Source organism: Mustela erminea, chromosome 8, assembly GCF_009829155.1.
Source record: "Mustela erminea isolate mMusErm1 chromosome 8, mMusErm1.Pri, whole genome shotgun sequence".
Classification (NCBI taxonomy): domain Eukaryota; kingdom Metazoa; phylum Chordata; class Mammalia; order Carnivora; family Mustelidae; genus Mustela; species Mustela erminea.
The window spans coordinates 72,346,361-72,359,783 of record NC_045621.1 but is presented as its reverse complement, the minus strand read 5'-3'; the positions used below and the strand labels follow the sequence as shown (position 1 = coordinate 72,359,783).

General features: G+C 39.7%; 1 protein-coding gene across 1 annotated transcript in view; it reads right to left on the bottom strand.

Annotated features, from left to right (window-relative positions):
• Positions 1-13,423, bottom strand: part of AGPS (alkylglycerone phosphate synthase) — a 149,948-nt gene extending 136,525 nt beyond the window's left edge. Inside the window, exon 1 of the mRNA XM_032356040.1 lies at positions 13,051-13,423. Within this exon, the coding sequence (XP_032211931.1) occupies positions 13,051-13,388 (338 nt within the window). The 5' untranslated portion in view covers positions 13,389-13,423. The remainder of the gene's footprint in view (positions 1-13,050) is intronic.

The following is a 13,423-nucleotide window of genomic DNA, read 5'->3' as shown; positions in this document are numbered from 1 at the left end:
TATTTTTGAACTAAGATCACCACCACTCATTTCTAGGCAATTGCTAATTAGAACAACGTAGACATGTGACTCAGCTATTGGGAACAAGACAGTTCAATTATTTGCTGCTAACTGGCTGAATATCCAGGAGAGGGGTTACCATATTTTACCATTTGGACAGAAGAGCCAAAAGAGAAACACGTAGCAGATACTACCAAGAAATGATGCTAGCAAGAAACCTGATGACTTTCTGGGTTTTAGTTCTAATTCCACCCTGAGGCAAAGCCCTATTCCTGCCCTTGAGGAAGGTGCCCTGGTATTCTTTTTTTTTTTTTTTTTTTAATTTATTTGATATAGAATGAGAGTGAAAGAGAAAGAGAGAGAGAGAGAGAGAGAGCACACAAGCTCCAGGAACAGTAGGCAGGAGAGAAGCAGACTCCCTGCCAAGCAGGGAGCGTGATGTGGGGCTTGATCCCAGGACTCAGGGATCATGACCTGAGCCGAAGGCAGATGCTTAACCAGCTGAGCCACCCAGACACCCCCGTGTCCTTGCTCTCTTCTTTTTTCAGTTAGCTCAAATTAATTGACACTTTTAAACAAAAGTCCTAATGAACACACATGCTAACAAATAAGAATTCATTCTTTAAAAAGGTTGCCTCTTATATAAAATCTGAAGACAGGCATAGCAAACTAGAATGTACTTTTTGAAAATAATTGCAGATGGCAGGAAAGAACTTGGAAATAAAGCCAAAATGAGACTGGGAATCTAATAATTATGTTGGGAAGCTACAAATATTTTGCAGAGACAAAGCAGACAAAATACTATCTGGAAATCAAGATCAACATAAAAGAACAAAAGCAGAACATTTTACTTTAAAAAAATAGACTTTGAAAATTTTACTTCAAAAAGGGATTACCACTATATCAAAACACCAATCCTCAGATAAAAATGTCCAATAATTGAAAATGTGAAAATGGAGATTGAAGAGTTAGAGATATTAACTTAAAAATTCCCTCAATAGTAGTGAAAACTAATACAAGAGATTTTACTTTAAAAATGAAGCTACTAATTTTCTTTAAAATTCATCAAAAATAAGATAGACTAACACTGTATGGAGAAAATGCTGAATTAATGGACAGATATGGGACACAGAAACATAGTATGATATTATGGTAGAATCTAAGTGGTTGGTATAAAAATGTTTACTACAGGGCGCCTGGGTGGCTCAGTGGGTTGAGCCTCTGCCTTCGTAAGCTCGGGTCATGGTCTCAGGGTCCTGGGATTGAGGCCCGGGTCCGGCTCTCTGCTCAGCAGGGAGCCTGCTTCCCTGTCTCTCTGCCTGCCTCTCTGTCTACTCGTGACTTCTCTGTCAAATAAGTGAATAAATAAATAATTCTTTAAAAACATTTTTTAAATGTTTATTATAAAATTGAATTTTGTAGTATGTTTCAATTTTTTCAACATAGTATGTTGGGAGAAAAAGAAAACTACAGACATAATTCTTTTTTTTTTTTTTTAACATTTTTATTTGACTGATAGAAAGACAGCTAGAAAGGGAACACAAGAAGGGGGAGTGGGAGAGGGAGAAGCAGGCCTCCCACTGAGCAGGGAGCCCAATTTGGGGCTTGATCCCAGGAGCAGGAGGCAGACACCCAATGACTGAGTCACCCAGACGCCCTGACATTACAATTCTTAAGTTGCATCACAAGATGTAGAAAGATTTGACCAAAGAGTATGAGCCATCTGAATACGCATGTAGTATACAATATTAACTAATAACAGTAAGTGGTTTAAACTGGCACACTGGGGTGCCTGGGTGGCTCAGTTGGTTAAGCGTCTGACCTTCGGCTCAGGTCATGATCCCAGAGTCCTGGCATCAAGCCCCACATCAGGCTCCCAGCTCAGCAGAGAGTCTCCTTCTCCCTCTCCCTCTGTTGCTCCCCCAGCTTGTGCGCAGTCTCTCTCTCTCTGTCAAATAAATAAATAAAATGTTAAAAATAAAAATAAATAAACTGGCACATTTAGCCAGTTGCCTCAGTTCTCTCTCCTCATCACTTCCAAGGCCTAGGCAAGGTTAAGCAATATTTCCTAGGCTCTCTGTGGTCATGTTCTGGATTCCCTTTAGCAACCCAGGCCTAAACATTGCATTTCCTTTTAGGTGAATTTCTGGAAAGCTGCTTTCTTAAATTTTAAGATATAAATCTGCTCAAACATGATAGGAGTCTTTCTCCTGAGATTCCAATAATTTCCAATTCTTTATTCTTGGTCAAAATTAAATCCAAAGAAGCAACTGTGCTTTATTTCTGCCTCTGTCCACTGAGATGAATGAATAATGTATTCCAATGTTCTTTAACCCATCTAAAAAATTTTCGATGTTCTTTAATCCTTTTAAAAAATTTGTCTTATGGGGACGCCTGGGTGGCTCAGTTGGTTAAGCAGCTGCCTTCGGCTCGGGTCATGATCCCGGCGTCCTGGGATCAAGTCCCGCATTGGGCTCCTTGCTCGGCGGGGAGCCTGCTTCTCCCTCTGCCTCTGCCTGACATTCTGTCTGCCTGTGCTCGCTCTCTCCCCCCTCTCTCTCTGATAAATAAGTAAAATTTTTAAAAAAAATTTGTCTTATGGAAATTTTTAGGGATTTAATTGTAAAAAGTTTATCACAGCATTCTTTATAATAGGGAAAGACTGAACACAATAAAAAGTGATACTGTCCTGGTTGAACTTAGAGTACCTACATATAACGCAATACCTGATGAGTCCCTGAGGATGAGGTTGCCATTAACATTTCTTGACATAGAAAGTTATACACATAAGATGGGACGCCTGGGTGGCTCAGTTGGCTAAGCGGCTGCCTTCAGCTCAGGTCATGATCCAGCGTCCTGGGATGGAGTCCCACATCAGGCTCCTTGCTCAGCAGGGAGCCTGCTTCTCCCTCTGCCTCTGCCTGCCACTCTGTCTGCCTGTGCTCACTCGCATGCTCTCTCTCTCTCTGACAAATAAATAAATAAAATCTTTAAAAAAAAAAAAAAAGAAAGTTATACACATAAGATAGTGAAAAATGGTGGTTTCAAGACATTATTACAGCACAACTTTACACATATATGACATATCTAAAAGATGTCGAGAAGCTATAGTGTTTATCTCTTCATTATTTTCAAAAAGTCTTCATTTTGACTGTTTTTTTTCTTCAAATAAAATGTGTTACATTTCAGCATCAATTAAGTACCCTCTGATTTTTTTAAATTTATTTTTTTTTTAAAGATTTTATTTATTTGCTTGACAGATAAAGATCAGAAGCAGGCAGAGAGGCAGGCAGAGAGAGAGGAGGAAGTAGGCTCCCTGCCCAGCAAAGAGCCCAATGCGGGGCTTGATCACAGGACCCTGGGATCATGACCTGAGCTGAAGGCAGAGGCTTTAACCCACTGAGCCACCCAGGCGCCCCTCCTCTGATTTTTTTTTAAATGGTAAATTAACAGATATTCTGCTTTCAGAATAAGACTTCTAAAAGCTATCCAGGTAGCTGAAGGCCCCCAACATTACTGGGCCAAGTGCCATACTGGTTCTTTATTATACTGCCACATTCTCTTACTCTAATTCTTCTGATTCTATTTTCATCCAAATGCTCTCATCTATGTTTTTACCCTCAGATTTAAGAATTTTCTCATAGCATCTTAACATAGAAGAGCACTCCTCCACCATTCTAATCTATGTTTCTTTGAAATGAAGAGGCCCTTCTATTGCTATACGAGTCATCATTCCTCCCACTTCTTACCTCTAGTCTAGCACTTAGCACCCTGCATTAACAGAAGACATATCAGTTTTCCTTAGTAGACCTACATGTCCCATAAGGCAGAAACTATGTGCTAATTATCCCCAGTGCTTAGCACATAGAAAACAATAATCAACTGCCAACAAACTTGAGTAGATGGAAGATTCAAACAGCTGAGAAGATGCCAAGAGGTATCTAGCTGCTTTAAATGAATTAAAGTCTCCAGGCCTAAATATTATATCGCGTGATACTTAACAATGATTTAAGAGTTATTATTTATAATATAAGAAATCACAGGGAAGAGATAACCGACAATTGCCCAGTCTCGATTCTCAAAAATAAAAAGACCCTCAAAACGCACAGACCCTGAAGCCCGGTGTCCAACGAGCAAAGATCTTCCAGAAAGTGGTACAAGGAAAGTTGTGGAAGTTAGAAAATGTAGGATGAATAAGAGACCTTGACTAAAACAGAAGAGACAGGTAAACTAGGAGCTAAGGTTTCAACGGTACACACTTTTTTTTTTTTAAGATTTTATTTCTTTATTTGACAGGCAGAGATCACAAGTAGGCAGAGAGGCAGGCAGAGAGAAAGGAGGAAGCAGGCTCCTTGCTGAGCAGAGAGCCCCACGCAGGGCTCGATCCCAGGACCCTGGGATCATGACCTGAGCCGAAGGCAGAGGCTTTAACCCACTGAGCCACCCAGCCACCCCTCAACGGTACACACTTTAAACAATGTGGGGGTGGGAAGATTATGAATTGACTCCAGCTGCACTTGTTTTTCCACCTAAAACAACACACATGTGCATCCCCTTAAGGTATTTGCACATGTTATTTCTGTGCCCAGAACGCTCACTCAACTAGATATCCATAGAGCTTAACACTCTCATCTCCTTCAAATATTTGCTTAAATGTCATGTTCTCCAGTGATATCCTTTTTAAAATCTGAACACTACCCCCTTACTCTGTTCTTTTTCTTTTTTCCATAGCACTTAGCACTTTCTAACATACTTAATAATTGATTTATTTACTGTTATTAATTATCTATTTCACCTAAAAGAATATAAGTCCCATGAAAGAATAGATCTTTGCCTATTTTGTTCACTGACACAGCCCAAACACCTAGAACACAAGTGACCAATAAAAACTTGTTTAATCCACAAAATGGTTTTAAGAAAGATTTTGAAGAAAAAAATGACTAGAACTGGTGATATCAGCACAGTATCAAGGAAAAAGCTCTAGACTTGAGATAAAAGATCTGGATTCAAATCTAAGCCCTACCACTTAGTATATATAGCAAATGACTGTTTTCTAGCAAATGTCTGCAAACTTTAGTTACTAATCTGTAAAATGGGTGGTTGTGAAGATCAGATGAGATAAAAGTGTGTAAGAGTAGCAGTTGCTTAAGCATCTGCCTTCGGCTCAGGTTATGATCCCAGGGTCCTGGGATCGAGTCCAGCATCAGGCTCCTTGCTCAGCAGGGAATGAGCTTCACCCTCTGCCTGCTGCTCCCCCTTGCTTGTGTGCTCACTCTCTCTCTCTGACAAAATAAATAAATAAAATCTTAAAGAGAGAGAGAGAGAGTTCAATCTTAAAAGAAAAAAAAAAAAAAATGAAATGAAAGCCAGAAAGGTAACTTCATTTGGAAACAAGAAAGGACAGATAATGAGTTAGATTTCAATATGCAGTTGTGCTGTCCAACATGGTATGTAACTAGCCACATATGCCTATTTAAATTTTAAAAATTAATTAAAATTGAAAAAAAGTTAAAATTCAGCTCCTTGGTCATAATGATACTTCAAGTGCTTAATGGCCACATGTGGTTAGTGGCTACCATATTATATAGCAGATTACAGAACATTTCCAGCATCACAGAAAGCTCTAGAGCATAGTGCTGATTATATAAACTTTGAGCTGACAGCAGAATAGAAATCGAGTGTTATTTTAGTATCTCTGATGCTGGATTCCTGGAAAGCTCAGGATGAAGAAATGCAAAATCCAACCACATAAACAATCTGAGTTGGAATTGCAAAATGTGAATATAACAAATGAAATAATTCATATTATTTCATTACAAGGTCCTAGAATACATGAACACACCCAAGTTGATAATATGAGATCAACTATAAATAGAGTTTGGAGAAGCCCAGTAAAGTTACCAACAAGAATTTGGTCAGCATGCCAGCTTAAATCTCTGGTTAGTAACTTCAGATATGCCTGCAGGACAAATATTACATGCAATACAATAGTTTTCTTAGTGAATGATAAGATACCTATAGCTCCAAATCTCACCCAAGAAGCAAACTACCTTGTCAAAAGTAACTGCAGCTACCTAGAATGGTATAGCTTTCCTTAATGAATAAGCTTATTTCAACTATAAAAAGATCTAGAATTAAATATACAAATGCTTGAGAAGGGACTCAAAATCAGATGTTACTGTTTTTGTTTCAAGAAAGCTATGCAGAAATTGATCTTTTATATACTTAGAAAATTGAAGAGGATCTCACTTATAAGAATGAATGGCTTGTAAAAAATTTCAAATGTGTAACTGAATTAAAGACTTAGACTTGTGACTTTAAGCTGATCTTATAAGTTTATAAATAACATTTGAACACTGCAAAGACTTTAAGGTCACAGTGTTTAAAAAGGCAGTTTTATGTTTACATTAAATGTTTACCATTTAATCATTTTAGCCTATTTCTATGCAGCAATATCTATGAAAACATTAGATATGTACTTCATATTAAAATCAATAAATTTTCAAACCTAAATTTAGCAGCCACCTAAATGCTTATCCTGAACAAAACGGATAAACTGAATGGGATGCCTGGGAAGCTCAGACGGTTAAGGGTCTGCCTTTAGCTCAGGTCATGATCCCAGAGTCCAGGGACAGAACCCAGAGTTGGGCTTCCTGCTCAGCAGGGAGTTTGCTTCTCCCTCTCCCTTTGTTCCTCCCACTGCTCTATTCTCTCTCACTCACTCTCTCTGTAAATAAGTAAATAAAAGCTTTTAAAACACACACACACACACACACACACACATACATACGTCCAATGGAATACTACTCAGCAGTAAGAATGAACAAAATACAATACTAATACTAATACTAATACAACTAGACATGAAAACATAGATGAATATTACAAACATAACGATAAGGGAAAGAAGCCACACACTAAAGAATATACACTACATGACTCCATGTACGTAAAGTTCAAAACAAGCAAATCCAACTCCAGACCAGGTTGCGGTTATCCTGGTGGGAGGTGAAGAGGAACATGAAGGCTTCTGGGGACTGACTGGTAATGTTGTTTCTTAATCTAAATACTGATAAGATGGATGTGCTCGATTTGTGAAAAGTAATTAAGCTGTAAACATGATTTGTGCATCTACTTTTATAATAAATTTAATAAAAATTTAATTTATAAATTATATAAATTATAATTTATAAAATTAATAAAAATTTAATTAAAAGGTTTAACGAAAAATAATAAGTATATACACAAACATTTATAACCACCCAAGTAAGATTGTAAGACACGTACCATCCCAAATTATCTCAGGACCATCACTACTATGTGTACTATACTTTGGAAACATTAACATATCAAAGAAAAGGGGAAAGGAAGGACATGTCCCCAGAACAGCAATAATTCTGGTGTAGAGCTAGAGCACATAGTAGGTACCAAGGAAATCAGAGGCCTAGAAAGGCCAGTTTGTTCCCCTGGAAGACCTTAACTGCCCTAACCAAGAAAATTGTGGAATGTATTCAGTAGGCAATGGGAATGACACATGCAAATGATGCAGGTGGACGACTACCTACCATAAAGTTTTCAACCCTTTCCCTTAATTTACTCAAAAATGTGTCAGTAATACCTCCATTCTCCAGCATCCAGTTTCCAGTCTGGAGGGAATTCAGAAGAGTAGCTGACCTGATTTCCCCAATGGTCACACAGTCATCCCTCCTCATGGGGGGAGTGATTTACCTTGTTAGTAATTTCTGAGAAGAGGCACCAAGCTTCTGGAGTCAGCCTTCTCTCTCCTTAGAATTTATCAGCTACAAAGTGGTTATAATAGAGTCTGTCTCAGGGCCATGTATAAAGCTTCCTGGAGTTGGCTCTGCTCTGGCAGGGGAGGCCTTCTGTGGTCCAGCATTACCTGTGACTATCTATCCAATGCAGAGTAATTATTAGGTGGTCCAAATCTAAGCCATATTCTCCAATCAACTTCATTTGTAATAAAGCTGGCATTTTTATCTCCACTTGTCTATACTCTATGTATATTCTCAACTGATGCTCAACTCAGATGTGGGACAGTGATAAAATTAAATATTACTCCTAAAGCCTAACAAATGAGGAGAATACTAATGGGAGGAGGGTGATTACTATTTCATGTCAAAAGAGTAAATTCTACTCAGGATATTTTGATTTGGTTTGGAGTTGAAATTAACATACTAATCTGCTGAACAACAGAAATTCTCTTCTCAATAATAAGAAAATAAAATTGGAAGGAGTAATACTTGCTTAGCATTTCCTTTTAAAGTGTTCCATAAAGTATATCATCTGACTACAACAGCACTCTACTCCCCTGCAGCCTAAAAATAGATCACTTAATTTATTCCTAGATATTTTTATTAAGTGACTGGGGTAGGTGGCTTTATAGTAGGTAACTTCCTGACACAAAGAAGTCTACTTACAGAAAATGTGGTCCATTCCAAAATGATACTTGCAATCTAAGAGAAGTATATTTCTGTTTTATTCTCAAATTGTTCTCTCCCACAAATGAAACAGCAAAATCCACTCATAGAAGGAAACAGGTCGGTCTATTTTTTAAAACCATGCATTGTGTTTTTGAAAATTAAGACTTTCAGTTTGATAGGATCATATATTTTGTAATTTATTCAGTAAGTACAATATAAACTAGTGCCTTAACCATATGACACTATACTTAATCATGATCTCTTTAATCATAAATGGTTGAAACTTGGCATGACAAAGATGCCCTCCTAGGAAACATTTACACAAGGTCAACTCAGCTTTTTTCTGTCTGGAAAACATCTACTAGGGATTCTGGGAGCTCTTAAATAATACAACATTTTTTAAAGAATGGTGTGCATAAATGGCAGTATAAGTAAATTAAGCAATTGGTAGCAGTCTTAAGCAGATCTTCTTTTGTTCAGAGGAGAGTTTGTAACCTCTGTAAAAATTGCCATAGAACAGTTCTGACTAACACAAACCACAACTGGGAAAGCCGTTAACAGTGCACAGGGACGGATGTCACAAGGGATTTTTTCTTCACTTTTTCTAACATTACAATAGCTTTTTTTTAACTGAAAAAATCCAAAACCAAGGTATAAAAATGTCACATAATTGGCATTTACTATGATTTTCAAGAATCTAAAACTGCAACCAGTAGCAAGATTAAAAAAAGAAACTATTCATGCAATTTAAAGAAAAACAGAGGATCCAAAAGTAAACCATCACTCATCACTCTCAAAACTCTGCTCAGCAATTTCAAATAATGAGAATATATGTTCCTGGATAGAAGTAATTAGAATCAACTCATAGGAGACCAACGTGATAAGTGCAACAGGTTATGACTGGCCCACCCTCTTAAATATCCATGTTGCTCAAGACTCTTACCATCCCTCTTCTATTACCATTGCTCCAAAACTCCTATGGCATAGAGTCACATAATCTTATGTATTACTTAATGCACTAATTTCCAAACCTCAAATCCATCTTTTCCTCTATTCTCACTGGCATCATCTTGATTTAATCCTTCATTATTTCTCACCTGTTCCACTATAACAGCTCCCTAACCAGTCTTCCTATGTGCATTCTCATCCTTTTCCAGTCTATTCTTAACACTGTACCTGGATGCAAACCCAAACCTGATATGATCAAGTCTCTTCCCAGCTTAACTGCCTCAAAGGTTTGCTGTTACCTAATCTCTTTGGCTGCTTCATTTTTCTTCATTACACTTATAACCATCTGACATACTGTATTACTTATTTGCTATCTCCACCCCAACTAGAATGTAAGTCCATAAGGGCAGAGTTTTTGTCCACTGCTATATGTTGCATAGTAAGCACTGAAATAGTCACACATGAATGAGTGAATGAGTAAATGAATGAATTAATGGACTGATGATCTATAGACCAAGGCCTCCACGACGGGCCAGGGCCCTCCTCTTTTTACAACACTCCCACCTCTACCAATACTGAACTGTTCAATTACCTAAATACAATATGCACTTTCATGCCCCCCTTGCTTTGCCATATGCTATTATCTTTGCCTGGAACTGTCTTCACCATCCAATCAATCTGCCACACCATCATCCATATTTTAAAACTGTCTCCAGAAAGCTTTCCCTGACCCCAAGGATAATCACTCTTTCTTTCCTTTGTGCTACATCTATCTACATCTGTATTCATAGCAGCTTTACTCAAACTGTACTGGAATGTGTATCTCCCTTACCACTGTGCATTCTTTGAGGCGAGGACAATTATTTATCTCTCTGCCTTCAGTGCCTAGGATGATACTTGTCATAAAGCAACTATTCTATAAAAATTGGATAAATTAACATGTGAAGGTCTTGTGAGGGAAACGAAAACATGAAGTTTCAAGAAGTCACCCCTTCGATTCTGTGATGAAAACCAGCCCTGAGATAGAAGAATTACAACCAGTGACATCATCCAAGGTAATCAGAGAGGAGTTATACAAATAACACACATCAGCAAGTGATTCCAAAATAAGAGACAAATAGTCACACTCACACTTTATTAGATTTACATGCTGGCTCCTTGCTCCATCATTCGTCTTCCCTTTAGACTCAGCTTGGCTGCTGGCAAACTGAAGCCCAGCAAGGCAGAAGGAAGTTGAAGGGAGACCTTGGCTCCCCAACAACAATATAGCAAGTAGATCACTCTCCAAGAGAGATCACTCTTCTATTTAATAAAAGTTTTTATGTTCCCTCATATTTTGATTCAAACTTCAAAACAGTTGTACAGGGCTAGATTTTACCACTAGCCACACCTAACTCTGAACCAAAGACCAGAGCTTTCTAACCATAATCTACACCAATGATAGGTAACAGTTGTGCCTTCTGTCTACGGAGTAACCACAGAGACCAGTCACCTTCAGCCATGGGAAGCCTCATTCATTACCTCAGTGTGCCTTATAAACATTATTATTTTTCTCTGACTGTTGCAGATGAAGGCCCCCTAAATCCAACTATAAGGAATACCTGACCTACCTACTTAGTTCTAAGATTGTGAACATGCATAAAAATGTACATCATACAGATACATACAAATGAACAGACATAAATGTACATGAAGGGGAAATGTACATTTCCCCTTATGTACACTTGGGGGAAAAAAGTTTTAAACCCAATGATGGCTCAAATAACATCAAGTGAAGCCTGTGGCCAGGATGTGATCTTTGATTCCTCCCTCTCCCATCATTCAGTAAACAAGTCATAAAAAATTTACGTCTTAATATTTTTTCAAATAGGTTTGTCTACTCCCAATATTGTACCTTAGTTCAGAATGGCAGTATTTGCCATCAGAGTAATAGTCTCCTAATTGGCTACCCTGTCCTTGGACTCAATGAAAATTGCATCTACAATTTCATCTGAAGGGTTATATAACCAGCAATGCACTTAAAGCACTTGATCACTTAACTCTGTATTGCTGAATTCTCACAGCAACACTACAGAGCAGGAATTACTGTCCTCAATTTCACAGACAAAGGACCAAAGCTCTGAAAAAGGTTAAGTGACTTGCCCAAGGTCATGCAACTAGAATCATGTAGTGGAAATCCAAACTCAGGTCTTGGTTCCCAGCCTTAACCTTCTGCTTAACCTTCTTCAATTCGGTCCCCAATGCAACCTTTCTAAAAGGTAAATGTAATATTTTGCCCCACATAAAATCCTGCAAACAAGACTTGCCTCCAGCCCTCACCCCCTGTCATTCTCAACCCCTCCTACCCCATAGAACTTCCAAAAGTTTCCCAATCTGTCTTTCGCTGCTTTATCTGTGAATGAATACCCTGTTTTTCTGCCAAAAACACTTTTCTCCTTTGGCACTTTACTTCCAACCCAAACTTCAAGATTTACTCAATCCTTACTCTGGGAAGACTTCCCCCTGACATACAGACCTAAAATTAGGGTTAGTGACCATCTGCTATGGTTATCAGCTAAATTTCTTACCACACTGTATTATGACTTTACCCTACTAGGCTATTAGTTCCTTAAGTAAATACTGCATTATGTATTCCGGGTAGAGTAAGTACTAGCAGATGAAGGACTCATGAATGTGGAATTAATAAATGAATTCACCACAAGTAGTACAAGTTAAGAAACTGACCCTAAAGTTAATATGACCTAGTCTGGAATTCTAACATGCAACATCTGAAGCAGGCTTTGTAAATCTGTTCTATTTCTTCATCTGTAGAAAACTCAAGAGTTTGAAGAGGAGTAAAAGAAATAACAGACTTAACACAATCTCTGGCACACTGACAGTATCATTAAACATTAGCAACACTTTTTTTCCCACTCTGAAAGTTCGTCCACATGACAAAGCCACATCTCAGAAAATATTTTCTCTGGTAGCTGCCATCAGCGCTTAAGATTTCTCCAAAGAGTAGTAAGCCAGGGTCACTTAAAAACATCCTCAGCCACAGGCAAGGGTCTTTCAGCTTCTAGTTACAGCAGAGTTCAGTAGTCACCACCACAACCTAAATCATTTAACTAGTATCTGAAGTTTTTTGCTTCTTACCCATCCCTCACTTTTCTCCCTTCAAAGTCAAAGACCATGCCCCTAAGCAAATGGAAACCTGCCCCCATAGAAACCAGTCAGCACCTTCCCCCCAAGAACCACCTCTCCCCACTCCCAGTCTAGCGCGAATTTGAAGAAAGCCATCACCTAGTGCAAACTTAAATCTTGGAGGATCATGTCAGAAACCTTTCTATCCATTCGAAGACCTTATCCCCAACTATTAATTCAGGATAATGAATTCCTGGCATTAAGACTCCAAGAAAACGGGTCCCCCGAAGTCTTCCCCAATAACAGTCCTTCAGATTTGTTACTCCCAAAGTGACCAAAATGCACCGTTCCATCCCGCCCCCTTCCTGCCAGAGTCCAGGGTCTCGCCCACTCTTTCTCGAGACGGTTCTTCACTTTCAGGGACCGGGATGCTTTCCTCCCACTGGTGTCACCTCCCTTCCCACCTTGCCTTTGCCCTCCCGCGGCACAGGCCGGGCCTGGTCTCGCCGCCAGCCTGCTCCACAGAGCCGCTACTCACCGCTTCTTGGGGATGGTGCCTGACTCCTGCACGGCGGGAGTGGCAGTGGGCGCCGCCGTGGCCGCCGACGCGGCTCTCCGCGCTTTGCACTCATTGGTACTCACAGCCTCCTGGGGCCGGCCCAGCAGATGGCCCGAGAGAACCCGGAGCCTCCGCCCGGCGCGGTCCCGGTCTGGGTCCGGGTCCCGGTCCCGGTCCGCTGCAGAGCCGGAGCTCGCACCCACGTCCGTTCCACCCGCTGCAGCCGCCGCCTCCGCCATGGCTTCCGCCTTGTGCCGCCGCCTCGGACCGCTGGGCGCGGGTGAAAGGTCGCTCAGAGCGGCGCCCGGCGCGACCATTCGCTGCGGCGCATCCCGGCAGCCACTGCGGCGAC